The following is a 15,671-nucleotide window of genomic DNA, read 5'->3' as shown; positions in this document are numbered from 1 at the left end:
ACCAAAATAATACGTACAAAGCAATAAAAATAAATGAGCAACTTGGACTCCACTGAAAACTGTAACAGCGCAAGAGTTCATGATAACAACCATAAAACTTCTGTAGCACTTCTTCTTCTTAACTGTAAAATGGATTTTGAAACCCAACTGGTTGCTCAGTCAACTTTTAAAGATTTTTTTACTTCCAAGATTCACCTGTTTAAATTGAATCTTTTTACACAGATTCAAAATGTATTTAAAAGAACTTCCAAAGTCTGGATGAGTCCGAAGGTTTTATTTATTCATTTGATTTATGCAGTTTTCACTTTATCACTGTATATGGCCTGCTTGGTTCTTAAATGGATTAGTACTTCCAAAACATTTTTAGACATTGAAGAGAGGGTTTACATAGGCTTTGCCTGCTGCCTAATCCTTTTCACTTTATGTTGAATAAGATAAGATTTGAAATAAAAAATAGAGACATCCAAGCATTGGTTGTTTATTTTTAAGGTACATCTGAAGGAGCCAATGACGTTGTACCGTGGGAGAGTGTCGGTGTAGTCAACCACAAAGCCTTCCATGGATTAAATCTACAGAATGGCTTTGTTTACTATGCTACTGTAACAGGTCAGTACATTACTACACACCATATGGGTGGTCTGCATTGACAGCAGGAGGTTGTGAGTTCAATACCTATTCATACTTTGAAATTGGTAGGGAAACATATGTATTATTAATTACAACCCTCAATGGCAACCCTATAATTGTGGTTTGCAGCTTGATGGGTAACCTTCAGCTCAGTAACAGGTTAGGGGATTGATGGGTAACCTTCAGCTCAGTAACAGGTTTGGGGAATGATGGGTAACCTTCTGCTCAGTAACAGGTTAGGGGAATGATGGGTAACCTTCAGCTCAGTAACAGGTTAGGGGAATGATGGGTAACCTTCAGCTCAGTAACAGGTTAGGGGAATGATGGGTAACCTTCAGCTCAGTAACAGGTTAGGGGAATGATGGGTTATATTTAGTACATGTGGCAAGAATCCATTGTAGTACCAAAATATATCTTCAATACTTAAAGATAGGACAATGAATAATCATAGGTTCCTTACCCATGAAATTACAATAAAATTAAAAATATGCATAGGAAAATATCTGAGTTGAGTCCTGCTAAAAATTATTAATTTAGAAAAACAATTTTTTGATTTGGTAAGAGTTGTCAGAAAACCTTATTCTGACTGTAATATAATTTAAATGACTGGTTTATCACCAATGCATTTAACCAGTAGTACTTCTCAACTCCTCGTTGAGGTTGTACAATGAAAGTTTATCTGTACAAATATTGTCCTCCAATACGAGTACATTTTTAAAATAGTTTCTTGCCTCAAGAAAACTCCCTTAAATCCAAATATCTCCTATTTATTCCTATTTCAAAAATTAAACCGATGGATGGCAAAGTTCTATGAAGTTGATATTTAATTAACTTAAGCTTTGCCTGCGAAAGTTCAGAATTTAACTATAATTATAATAAACCAAAATTTCTAATTTACCATTATCCTTGACTTTTCTCTTAAAAGATTAACAAAAAAAATACATTTGAAGTAAAAATAAATACTCATTCTTTAAAAATATAGCTCTCTAAAAAAATACTAAAGTTTACAGCCAAAAGTTTCAGCAAGACTAAATTTTTTAGTGTAATTACGTCACTTGTTGGAAGACATGCGTTGTTGGAAAAACGTTCACTTCCAACAAGTTCACAAATATTTTAATGAGAATTTATAAAAATACAATAATATTCTAATTGTACGTTATTTTAACAATAAAAACATTCTATAGTGTAAAACACATTTGTTTTATATTTTAATCTTAAAGTACAATTCTACTATGCATAACATACATTGCGCAACCGAAAGTGTAACTTGAAAACGAAAGTACGAGTGTTCAGAACCGGTGAATAAAAATGACAAATATCACCAATTAGTGTGAGTAAAATCAGCGAAATACATGATACTTTGTTCCTAAATACTATATGTATGAACGTTATTACTTTAAAAAGACTTGACAACTCTCGAATCAGTTTTTATTGAAAAATTGACTTCTGAGATTGCGAGATTCTATATGTGGCGCAGTGCGCATGTCCCCCGGTTCATTCATAAGACCAGAAGATGCTGGTATTTACTGTGTACGTTCCCTATTTCCATGATTTATTGGGAAAACATATCGAGACTCGTATGACAACTTATTCAAAGAAAGCAACAAACAACTACAGAGTTTGATGTTTACAAAACTACAACAAATATGCGTAAAAGCCGTTCAACAATGGATCATTCAACTGTGAAAGGACTAAACACATGCCATGGTGACCACGTGGTTTGCAGCAGACAACAAGTGGACACAAGTGGTATCTACTTCAATATTTGTGACTTATGATAATTATATTTTATAATAATTTCTACCTTGCAAATCTTGTAAAAATTGATATGACAAATATGAACAAAAATGAAAATACATGTCATGTCATGTACATACATAAATAAACATGTTTATTCATAAAATATTAGCCTTCATTTCTTCAACCCATTGAATATTCAAATACACATGGTAAAAAAAAAAACCCAACACGTCTATCTATATTATATATGGCCTATGGTTATTTAATCATGAGATAATAACCTGATAAACGACTCAAGTGTGCTTTACTAAAATAAATGTATACTATGGCTAATGGTGTTCTCTACATTACCTTTCAGCTCAGTAACAGGTTAGGGGAATGATGGGTAACCTTTCAGCTCAGGAACAGGTTAGGGGATTGATGGGTAACCTTCAGCTCGGTAACAGGTTAGGGGAATGATGGGTAACCTTACCTTTCAGCTCAGTAACAGGGGAATGATTTTAAGTTTGGAAAGTTGATTGGAAAGCTTTCAAATTTCTTCTGAAGCTTCAGTATGTTTTTTTGTATTGTGAGTAAGTCAGTGCCACATCCACCTCATGTAATATTCCTGTTAATTTAAGAGAACTTTTATGAACTTTTGAAATGAATTCCTTCAACCTGAAGATATGATGCATAAAACATATCAAGGATCTAGGACCTGTACAAGTGCAAGAGTAATCAAGGGAACCAAGGTTATAGTGGTAATCATAAGGATGTAATCCAGTGACAAAAACCAGACATGGAAAACAGACATACACAACAAAGAACTTAAAGTAAATAAAATCATACATACTAAGTAACAAAAGCAAATGAGCAACTCTGACTCCACTAAAAACTGGGAGCATGGACCAGGTGTACCGGTAGGGTAAGCTTCCTGCTTTTCTAGAAACACCCCTGTGTTGCTCATAAAAGTCAAATCTGGGGTAGACGAAAGAGGAAAGGAAAACTGTCACATTGAACAAATCAGTTTTCATGGCACAGATGGATATACCATTTGTTAGAATTCTAACGCGATTCAAAAATCTGCATAGTTTTGGCAAGCTCTGGCATAATGTATGAGCTGTGATAGGAACACTCCATACGCAGGTGCTGAAGGGATGTTGCCACCGATGAAAGGAAAGTTAACAATTCGGAATGAAAAATCATCAGGTTTGTCATAAAGTTTGGTCAATAGTTTTCCTTTACTATCGATTTTTAAGTGTAGGTCAAGATATGAGGCTGACCTTGCAGTGTTTGTAGTATCCTTTATCTCAAGGTCTTTGGGGTAGATGCGATGTATAAAAACCTGCGAAATGAAGATTGTTTAAAGATAATACATCATCTATATAGCGAAAACTGAGATTAAAGGATCTTGCTAAACGATATTCTTTCTTTCGTATCAGATCAGCGATAAAGTCAGCCTCATAAGAGTGAAGGAATAAGTCAGCAAGTGGAGGAGCACAATTTGTTCCCATTGGAAGGCTGACCATTTGTTGAAAAATGCGTCCTCCTCACTGGACAAATATGTTGTGGATTTAAAGATAGGGAAATCTCGGACACTCAAGGATGTCAGAGAATTCCCAGTCTTGCATGAGCTGATGTTTGATTTTTTTTCTCACTATGGGTTTGTTTTCTGATTAAATGTTTGAAATGAAATGAACTACATGCAACAACTAATGAAGACAAACATTATGGCCAGTGGTACATCATGACTAGGTGTATAATGTAAAATATGGGTCACTAAAAAAAATAAACAAATTGCAAGAAATAAGCAATCGCAATAAAACTATTATTTCAAAAGATTTTTTTTTTACCTATATACTGGTGAGACATGATCAATATTTCACAAACTCTTTCATTCAAGTGTGCAATTTTTTAATGAAATTATTTACATTGCACATATTCGGAAAGGGCACATATTCTGTCTCAACCAGTGGGTAAGGAAATGTCGCACAGCTAAAAATAGGAATTTTCTTGTTTCCTTAAAAAAGAAAAATTTAAGTTTTAAATGTTTTATTTAATCTAGCTACTGACTTCGCTGGGAGAACAACTACAAAGACATCAAACCCTATCATTGTAGACTACACAGCTCCAGCTAAAACAGACAAACCAATCTATCTACCAGGGAGGCATATAACCTCAACTAAAGTGGTCAAGGCTTGGTATGTATCCCCACCCTGTCACCGAACACACCTTGAAAGGGACAAGATAGGATCATTAAATGGTTTTCCATTATAAAAAAAATAATAATTCAGCGTACCAGATCAAGATACTGTAAATAATTCAGCGTACCAGATCAAGATACTGTAAATAATTCAGTGTACCAGATCAAGATTCTGTAAATATTTTTTTTTTAAGTTTCTTCTTTGTTTGAATTGCATACTTTAATTTTAAATAAACTTAAAGGCTTTGAATTAACTTCCCATTTCCACAGGCCTGTCTGATAACTATTCCAGTTTGACTGAATGTCTATCGTTAGCCTCAAATGTGATGCTAGGTGTTACATGTTCACATCGTGCACCTCCTATAATTAGATTTTTTATTTAATAAATTTTGGGGTTTCACATATTTTAATTTCAGTTGGACATCAGTATTTGAGGATCTAGAAAGTGGTATAAACTACTATGATTGGTACATAGGGTCACAACCAGGGTATTATGATATCATGTCCCGCACACTGGTGAAAAATGAGGAGTGTAGTCAGACTCCAGGATTAGCGGCTTTAGACTTACTGGATGGCCATGCTTATTATATCAGTGTTGAAGTAAGGAATGTCACTGGTGGAATATTGTAGATTTCTGGAAGATAAATAGATAAAGACTTGTTTACCCTTATAGTTTCATCATAGTTTATGACAGTAAATTACACTCTTCCAATTGTGAATCTCTCTATAATACCCACGTTAAAATGACACACAAAATTTGAGATTTTACAACTCATTTTCATAAAACAAGGCTTAAATTATGCTTCATCTAAAGGTCTGAAATGTTACTCATTTGATCTTTTAAGTTTAATTAGGAACTGACATACTAATTGTTCCATCCATTCACAGCGTGTAGGAACTGATATACTAATTGTTCCATTCATTCACTGCGTGTAGGAACTGACATACTAATTGTTCCATCCATTCACTGCATGTAGGAACTGACATACTAATTGTTCCATCCATTCACTGTGTGTACGAACTGACATACTAATTGTTCCATGCATTCACTGCTTGTGGGAACTGACATACTAATTGTTCCATTCATTCACTGTGTGTACAAACTGACATACTAATTGTTCCATTCATTCACTGCGTGTACGAACTGACATACTAATTGTTCCATTCATTCACTGCATGTACGAACTGACATACTAATTGTTCCATTCATTCACTGCTTGTAGGAACTGACATACTAATTGTTCCATTCATTCACTGCTTGTAGGAACTGACATACTAATTGTTCCATTCATTCACTGCTTGTAGGAACTGACATACTAATTGTTCCAGTCATTCACTGCGTGTACGAACTGACATACTAATTGTTCCATTCATTCACTGCTTGTAAGAACTGACATACTAATTGTTCCATTCATTCACTGCTTGTAGGATTTTATGTTTTAGATAGATGACCTTTTCAGAATCCTTGAGTTTTTACCTTTGAATAATGCTTTCATAATTGTGCAAGTCAAATTTTGATAGGCTGATCAGAATGGTCATCTGAAAAGGAAGTAAATATTTTTACAATTAGTAGGGTTTATTTAAATTAAATTGAACTTATGAGCTTTCTGTACAAAATGCTAAAGACAGACTCCCCTGTTGTATTACATTACTTATTTACTTGTAATCTGTGGAAGAACTTTTATTCATGGGTAGCAATTTTTGTGATTAAGGGGGAAATGCTATTTCATTGATTCCAGAGATGATTTTCGGTAGTTATTTAACAGAATTCTGTTTTTTTTTTTTTGAAACCTGGTTTTACTATTATGATTATTTTTTTATTGTACATTTACTTCTGGTTTTGCAGATTTCCACTTTCTTTTCTTTACAAAATCAACCTCAATAGTTTCTTGAATTTGTGAATATGACAATGAATGGAAAATGTTCTTTTTGTGGTGAGCAAAGGTGAAAACTATGAAGAATTATACTTTCAAGGTTACTGTAAACGTATAAATTTGCTATTTTTGCAGTTGACAGATAAGTGAAAAATATTACCCACAAAATTGACTTTCAATTGTATGTTTTAAATACTTATCATTTTTTGAAACTGGAAATTGGTACCTGCAAATATCTCGACAGATTCCAAGTTGATTGGCAACCGCAAAGTTAATACGTTTACACTAGTACAATATAATGTACTAAAACATTGAACTTAGTTTATTTGTTTATTTCATTCAGTACAGTAACATAATTACCTGATCAATTGTAGGCTTTCAACAATGCAGGATTATCCTCTGTTGCATCATCCTGGGCTTTTGTTGTTGATACAACACCCCCTATTGGTGGACATGTTTATGATGGTCCCAGAAGTACATTGATGAGTTTCATAAAAGATCGTGATTACCAATCAGAGACAACGGTACTCTATGCCTACTGGGAAGGATTTCACGATCCTCACTCGCCAATTCAGGAATACTTTGTCAGTGTTGGGACCTGTCAAAGTTGTGATAATGTCCTGGGAAGACAAGCCTTAGGTATAGCTGAAGGTAATGAATCTGTACATAGAAGACCAAAGTGTGTCTCATTTTCAATGTCATCATTGTAAAGAGAACAATTTATTTGTCCTGAAGGAATATTACTAGAAGTACAAGTGGGCATTGGCTCACTGATTTCTTATAATATCCCCACCAAGGAGTGGGAGCTATACTTCAGCTGTCTTGCCTGTCCATCCGTCTGTAACAGACTTCTAAGGAATGCTTAATATATGATTTATTACTTTTGCATGATGATTTGTACTTTCCAGATTTTGCAGAAATTGTTGAGTGGGGGGATATTTTAGCACAACATAGAGTGTAAGGTCATGTTTGGTATTACGATAGACATGACTTCATTGATATTAGGATAGTTATTGTAGTAAATAACCAATATACAGTTTAAACTTAATAAGTGACTACCTGTACTCAGCAATAACCTTTCTATGTGATTACCTGTACTCAGCAATAACCTTTCCAAGTGATTACCCGTACTCAACAATAACCTTTCCAAGTGATTACCTGTACTCAGCAATAACCTTTCCAAGTGATTACCTGTACTCAGCAATAACCTTTCTATGTGGCTACCTGTACTCAGCAATAACCTTTCTGTGTGGCTACCTGCATTCATCAATAATCTTTTTTAATAGACATTGATTAGAATATCCTTATGTATTGCATTTTATGTAAAATTAACCTGTAATTAGGACCATAGCTTTGCTCTACCTTTGAAAGTTCCTCAAGGCAGATTGAACTGTTGTTTTGTGTTTTCAGTTTAAAGCTCATGCTGATGTTTTTATCACTCACATATGTTATAACATGTATTTTAGTACATGTATTATTTCAGATTTTCAGTTGACTGACATCCATCTTGGCAGTGGTATGAAATACTATGTCACTGTAACAGCTTGTAACACAGCAGTACTTTGTGTTTCTGTGTCATCAGATGGTATTGTCATTGACAACAGTCCACCAAAGACTGGTTCTGTACAGGATGGAACAGGGCACCAGGACATACAGTATCAGTCTCTTAGGTTTGTTATTACATAAAGAAGATTTTTTTCTGTTTTCTGACTGGCCTAAACGTTACTTTCAGGTCATGTGATATCAATTCTTCCCCCCTGCACGTTTAAACTATAAATAAATCAGCTGAGGTCATGCAAAGTTTAATAACTAATGGTAATAATAGAAAATGAAAGTAGAGTCTCACAAACACCTTGGTTCATATAATAAAATGATTCATGACTTTGATACAAGTCAATACATTTTGTATATACTGAATATTATGTGCCAAAATATCTGTATCACATATCAACCCTCGACCTTGCAGACAGGTCTTGGGTTGATACAGCATATAATACAGACTTTTGGCATGTAATATTCAGTTTATGTCCAAGTCATAAATATAAATTGTATATTGAAGAAGAAAGTAGAAAACTGTAAAGTACCCGTTCATTTTACCTATGTCAAAATCATGCTAAGTTCAGGATTTTACTGGCCATTTTCATAAAATATGGCCAAAAATATGGATTGGTATTTAGTTGTATAATCTGGCCTGGTTTCCACTGATTTTCTTGAAAAAAAAAGCAATAAAAGCATCAGAATTGTTGGGAATTTAGTTTCCTTTCTGTTTAGACTTTTAAATTTTTAAAGATCTCCAAAGTTAGTTGGACTCCAGTCCATATTTTGAAAATTTTTCAGATATTATATAGGTGCTAAATGGCATAGTTTCACAGATCCTCAATCAGGCATTGAAAAATATGTATGGAGAGCAGGTACTACAAGAGGTGGAGATGATGTTATGTCACCTAAGGAGCTCCATATCACAGAAATTGCTTCAATACCAGATTTATCTCCCCTGCTACCTGTTGGGAAGTCTATATATATCACAGTTCGAGTTTACAACAGGGCAGGTAATGGAAAAAGCATAAAAAAAACAGAAACAATTTAAACAGCTCAAGAATACAACCAATTAGAAAAGCTTCTTACAACTTAGATTAAACTACTGATTTTAAAGGGTTATTATTACAATTTGGTATGCACCCAGTGTATTATTTATCACTCTCTTGCACACCCACTTCCTGTTTACTGGAGGTGCATTTAATTTAAGAATACTTAAGTAGCTCTCCATCTAAGAATCATGCAAAATGTGATTCATGGCTGAAAAGCATACATATTTTTATTTTCGATATTTTGTTTAAATTGCCATAGTAAAACAAAATGAACATTTGGTTTTTCATATAACCATGTTCTTAAGAGACACAAATTACATAGAATGCACTGTAGATTTCAAAATTAAGGGAGATAACTCTGTAAATGCCACTCTATTGGATTTCAGTGTTGATTATTTCCTAAGAGCAGACAGATTGGAATGAATAATAACACATTTTATAATTTAAACCCACAAAGCAACTTTTAAATTTCAAAATTAAAAATATGTAGACTATTTGGGGTGTATCACATTTTTCAGGTTTTTCATGATTCTTACAAAGGCAGCTACTTAAACTATAATCTGAACATTTTTGGTAGGTCTTTGGGCTGAGGCCAGTTCCAATGGTTTCAAAGTTGACAGTACAGGGCCTGTTATCACTGGGCCATCCTTCCCAGAGAGCTTCGGTGTCTCTGGACTTACCCAGATCTACAGAACAGCAATGAAAGTGGAATGGACTGCAAACGACACTGAATCTCACATACAGAGACAATATCTATCAATCAAATCTCACATAGGTGGACAGTTTCAGTTGTCATCTGTTGAGGTATGTTATAAATATAGGGCTTTTTTTACCTTTGATTTACTGCCAATTAACGACCCTATTCCCAACAACAAAAAGTGTCTTTTTTCCCAGAATTTATCATGAATTTCCTAACTGAAGCATGCAATATGAAAGTTGTTAATTAGTTCGTCTGTCGTTAGAATGAAAGTAATATTTTATTGATGAAATTGTTATTGTCACAGTTTCTTAAGAGCAATTTTAAGATCGGGAAAGAAACACATCTATCCTTCAATTTACGGCATTTTACGGCAGTCGATTTATGATAATTATTTCGTAACTTACTTTATCTTTATCTTCCAATGGGTTGTAAAATAAAAGGTGAAAACGACATTGTGTCTCATAATAGTAAATTATTTTATTTGTTAATTTTTTCCCAGTTGATAAAAAAATTCACAATCTCAGGGGCAGGGACCTTATTTGAAAAAAGGTAGAAAAAGCCCTGGAATAGGCATTAACTATTTTATTAGGGAAGGGGAAGTGCTGAGGTTTTCATGCATCATTTAAGATTTATATATCCTCCACAAAGTTTTGGGGTTACTTAGGAATCACCCTGTCTGTCTGTCTGTCCACATTTCTTGTCTTTTATTGTATTTAAAAATCAAATTTCCTTTTACACTTTTTACATTTTTATTTGCAATACTCACACCTATGATAGTTTTTATGAACATATGTATAAATTATCATTTTTTAAAATGGGAAGTGGGAACTTGGACATTAAATATTTTTATAAAATAAGTCCCACCTGGTAATTAAATTGTGGTTGCTGTATAGGTATTTGTTATAATATTTTGGATATAGGTTATACACTAATGCCTTTGTTGTATTTCACCATGTCTGTTCTTTTTTTTCCGTCATATGTACAATGTATGATGGACCTAGTAATACCATGATAAATCACATGATGGAAATCACGTCTTTCAGAAACTACAAATAATAGATCTTGCAATTAACCAATGTGAGACATTCACAAATATCAAAGAATGAAAAATATTTATTTTGGTGGGCATTCCACATAATTGAGACTGTCTGAAAATAGGTTAACAGGGAATCAACGATAGAAGAAAATCTGAAAAATTTTACAGTTTACCATAATTTTTCTATACCCTTTAGGTGAATGGAATAGTTAGAAATTACATCTTCACTAATCTTGATCTGCATGATGGTGTGAGATACTATGTCACGTTAATAGCATGTAATGGGGCAGAGCTGTGTACCACCAGTGTATCAGAGGGCATGTTTGTGGATACCACCCCTCCTTCCAGAGGTAATGAAATGATTTATTATACTGGAATATTGGAATCACCTTGTCCGTCTGACATTCACTCAGTCTGTCGGTCTGGATTTTCATCACAATGTTCTCAGCTCCCAATGGATGGATTAATTCTAAATGTGATGTGTCTTTGTATAGATAAATCATGTATTGTAAGCAATTGTGATTGCTCTCTGATATCAACTTCCTGTTTTGAGTTGGCGTATGCATAGCACAATAACACATGCAAAGAGTGAATAATCCAACCAAGATTTAACAACTGTGCAGAAATGAATGGAATTTAATGAAACTTTCACAGAATCTTTATTACATATTCACATTGTTGACCTCAGTGTTAAGGTTTTGATTCAAAATAACTTTGGGTCAAATAGGGGACTGCGGGTAATAATTTAGTGTGCATTTCTCAAAGTTTTTTTGTCTAGTTAAAAATTGAATTAAATGAGAAATTGCCCAACAATTTAATAGTCTTATTGTAATAATAGTGAAATAATAAATACGTTTTATCTTTTCACAGGAATGTTTGCAGTAAGCACAGAGCATGCTGCCAATCTGACCCGACACCAGGAAGGTCACATGACATGGTCTGCCAGGGCCCTGTACCTTGCATGGCTTGGGTTTTCAGATATCCATTCAGGGATTGATCATTACAAAGTTACAGTTGGAAGTAGTTACTTCAAAGATGATCTCACTGATGTAAGATAGTTTTGAGCTTTATTCTTCCTGAAATATACTTTAAAATAGATACAAGTCCAGGGGTTGAAAATTTTTATGCGAGAACCCGAGCCCTGGACTTTTTCATATTTTGTACACTAAGCCCGAACAATGTTGTGTCAAGTCCCAATCAATATAAATGCAATTTTGTTATTTGATATTCTTATGTATAATTCTATGTTTGCAGGGAAGAAGACACAGTGTCAGTTGATTCCGTCTCCAGGTCTGATGCCTTGTCATCAGCTTTCCGTTTCTGCATTTTTTTAACCGTGAAATTGTAATTGAGCTACAATATAATCCTCAAAAGTTGATCTTTATCATTCCAGCACTTGATTAATAAAATTTGTAGTATGTCAAAATATGCATCTGATAAAGCGCAGGTGTGATTCAGACTTGAGAATGACTAATCAATAGATAGATCTAGTGAATACCCATTCTAAAAATAAAGTTATAACTATTTATAGGTCAGGGAATAGATCAAGAAACATGGTCCAAATAATGACAACAAAATCTTTCAAAAAATAGTTTTTATTTTTTTAGGTTTACCATGCCCGATGGACTTATTTCATTGAAAAACGGCACGTCTGAGGTGCATTTTTTTTAGTCCCGGGCGTCAGGCTTTAGGAATTTTCAACCCCTGAAGTCTTTGTAAGATTCAGGCAAAAAATGGAGAAGAACAAGCCAATAGTGCATTTACATTCATAATGATACTGCTTTTTGACCATTTTTGCTCTACCTATCTGAAGAAATTAGAAATTTTGTTCAGAGAATTTTTGGTAATTTGTGTTCAAGTTCTGCAAAAATTACCAGATGCATCACTATTAGCATGAATGTGAAAGATAAAAATCTAACACTTGACTATTTCTACATTATAATATGGACGGAGCATCAACAACATCCTATGTATGTAGATGTAAGACCAGAACTATGAATGGCTATAAAATTTTCTGATGGAAGTCGAAATTTGTCGACACAGAAGTAGACAATTGCGCAAGTGCAGAGGTGTTGTTTTGTCAATGGATATAATTTTATATTTATTTTTTATATATTTAGTAATAATTTGGAATTTATTGGCTGTCTAGAAATGCATTAAGCTTTCCCAGAAGAAAGTCTCATACATTCTCCTCACCAAATGAGATATCGCCCATAGCAATATGCAGTGGGTAGAAATAAAGACCAAAAAAGACTAGAAAATACTAGAAGTCAAAATAGAGGAAAATGCATGCTTTAATGTCTTTTTTGGTCTTTATTTCAACCCATCCTAGCAACATGGCATCGTTAACAAAGAATAAGCTCTGCCCACCATAGGCATAGCCTAAAATCATATTAAGTTTGGTTATAACACTCAGTGTATCATATTGCTGTACATGAATGTAACGATTTGTATACATGTACAAGTTGGTCTGTGGTTGTGAATACTTTCAACAGTAGAAACTTTGGGTCAAAAATGAATTGAGAATGAGTCTTATAAAAAAATATTCCCAGTTGTTTTATATCTGCAGCAAAAATATTTAAAATACATACTTTACAATTAATAGGACACGACCACAAAGTATGGTCACACAACAACGGGAACAGACCATGGACATGAGGGGCACCTACAGCTCAACACAGTCCCAACCCTAAATCTGATACTGTATGATACAGTATATGTCACTGTTTGGGCTGTAAACAAGGTATTTAAACATTAGGATGATACCACTTTGCTGTATAGGGATGACAGTATAATAGGCGAGTACCGAACAAGGGATTTCGAGGTTTTTTATGCACCTATGTAACACACGGCTATATTATATATCTTTGGAAAGGTCTTTAATCGTACTTTCAGAATTGCTTGGTCGTAAAAATGGGAAGTGGTCACAATTTTTTTAAACTGCAAAAACAGCAAAAAATGAGTATTTCAAAATCGTATAACATTTAAATAAAAATATTGTTTAAAAATAAACCATATTTTAAAATTATGTCAAAATTGTTTTTAAACAATTTAAATCTTAACTTCATTAATTTTTAAATTTATAATGCTTTAAGAAATTAGAGGATAATTATAAATGCCCATTCTTAAAATGTCATCATTTTTTATCCGAGGTTGCTTTTATTGCTTTTTGATGATTTTAATTTTGATGATTGCCCAATGTAAGAGAACAGCTCATAAAACTGTCAAATGTTGTAGGTGGCATGCCAAAACACTTAAGGTATTTCACGACATTCTTGTTACCTGATACAACCACAAAAACTGCAGTGCCTGTCGGCTATATGTCTTACACAGAAATATGAAACTTCATACGGTACAGTTGGGTTGTTTTCCTGAAAGCATTTGGTAAATAGGAGTATTAAACTTTTTTGGCTGGGCTTTCAATTGACAACTGGTGATTCTCTGATTGTGTTGCCAACTATTTAATTTTTATTGCGGCTTACCTCCTCACAAACAGGAAATGCGGCACTAGCACATGTCAACTTTGGCATCATAATGGCAGAAAACAGTGGGAATATATCAAGTACAATCAAGCAAAGATTGTCAACTACAGTGTACAATCAAATTTCGTGATATTTAGCAAGGATTCTATGAAAGTATAAGTGTAAGCTCAGTTACAAATTATGACCTTCCATATAGTCCAATTGCAAAGAGATCTCAATACAAAGTGTGACTAGAGCCTTTTCGTATACATACAAAAGGAATTCAAATAAATGTTCCTTTTTCTACATTGCTGTAACATCAAAAAGTCATGTAATAATCCTTGTCGATGAAGAAGGCAAAGTCTCTAGATTTCATCAGTGTCATTTTATTCACAGTAGGATATTTATTGAAGAACAGTAATCCTAATTTTGCGTCTTAGAACTGAAGCTTCCAAAAAACAGTATTTTGGTTTCTTTTTCTGAAGTTTATGCACACATTTGTAGTTTTACACATTCTTTTTTTTTTCAGTTTTTAAACTAAAAACTCTGAGTGCCTAAAACAGTTGTGAAAAAAACTACTTGATACAAAGTTGGACTTCCCCTGACCATGATTCACATCAATAACTATGTTGTCCCTGAAGTATTTATAAAAAAATGAGTTGAAGTCTAAACGATGCATACTTGAATAATTTCTCTGTATGCAGAAAGTGATATTTGTATTTTTTCAGCATGTGACATTTTTTTTCAGAACGAACGACTCTACACTTATAAATTTGATAAGTCATGTGAATAGTACACGAACGTGTTCTCATTCGATTTTTTGTTGATGCTGTATCACGATAAGGTTATGCTGTATTTTGAAATACAAATGAATACGATGGAGTTTCCGATCTTTTTGCATAAAATGCTAGACGACTTATGTGAGGTATTAGATATAGTCAATTGGTTTGGACATGTACCGAAACAAGTAGTTTTTTTGAGTGAGTGTTTTTTTACACTTTAAATGATAATGAAAAACTTGATTGAGACTGAAGAGTAATCAAGGGAACCAAGATTCTAGCAGAAATCAAAAGAATGTAATCCAGGGACAAAGACCAGACATTTAAAACAGCCAATCACAACAAAGAATGCAAAGTGTCGTTTACTGGTATGAGTCTTGTAATAACTTTTGTGATGCCTAATTTTGTTTTAAGGAATGTCATCGAATGGATCAAATTCAATAAGTAACATTCTATATACATCACCTTTCCTACCTTAAAGCATTTATAAAAGTTGGGACTATTTTATCAGTTGATAAGCGGTTAGTTTCTGCTGTGTGACAGTTTGGCATATAATACAATGTTGCCAATTTATTGGCTTTGTATATGTTTCAGAGGCAAGGTAAGCATTCAACAGAACTGAAACTCGATCATGATACGCAAATATTATGTCTTTTTAGGAAGGAATATTTCAATTTACACAAT

At 33.7% G+C, this 15,671-nt stretch overlaps 1 protein-coding gene across 2 annotated transcripts in view; it reads left to right on the top strand.

Annotated features, from left to right (window-relative positions):
* Window positions 1-15,671, top strand: part of LOC148610807 (uncharacterized) — a 102,309-nt gene that overhangs the window by 63,293 nt on the left and 23,345 nt on the right. For both annotated transcript variants that reach the window (XR_015924775.1, XM_088596184.1), the window contains exons 32-41: window positions 490-606; window positions 4,412-4,547; window positions 4,966-5,149; window positions 6,798-7,074; window positions 7,907-8,093; window positions 8,761-8,972; window positions 9,589-9,815; window positions 10,944-11,097; window positions 11,618-11,796; window positions 13,353-13,490. Coding sequence is in view for 1 of the 2 variants with exons in the window: in XM_088596184.1 (XP_088452310.1) it covers window positions 490-606; window positions 4,412-4,547; window positions 4,966-5,149; window positions 6,798-7,074; window positions 7,907-8,093; window positions 8,761-8,972; window positions 9,589-9,815; window positions 10,944-11,097; window positions 11,618-11,796; window positions 13,353-13,490 (1,811 nt within the window). In the remaining variant the exon portion in view is untranslated. The remainder of the gene's footprint in view (window positions 1-489; window positions 607-4,411; window positions 4,548-4,965; window positions 5,150-6,797; window positions 7,075-7,906; window positions 8,094-8,760; window positions 8,973-9,588; window positions 9,816-10,943; window positions 11,098-11,617; window positions 11,797-13,352; window positions 13,491-15,671) is intronic.

Source organism: Perna viridis, chromosome 8 (assembly GCF_037379345.1).
Source record: "Perna viridis isolate PV_CMFRI_1.1 ecotype Kerala chromosome 8, ASM3737934v1, whole genome shotgun sequence".
Taxonomy (NCBI): Eukaryota; Metazoa; Mollusca; class Bivalvia; order Mytilida; family Mytilidae; genus Perna; species Perna viridis.
This window is presented reverse-complemented; position numbering and strand designations above follow the sequence as displayed.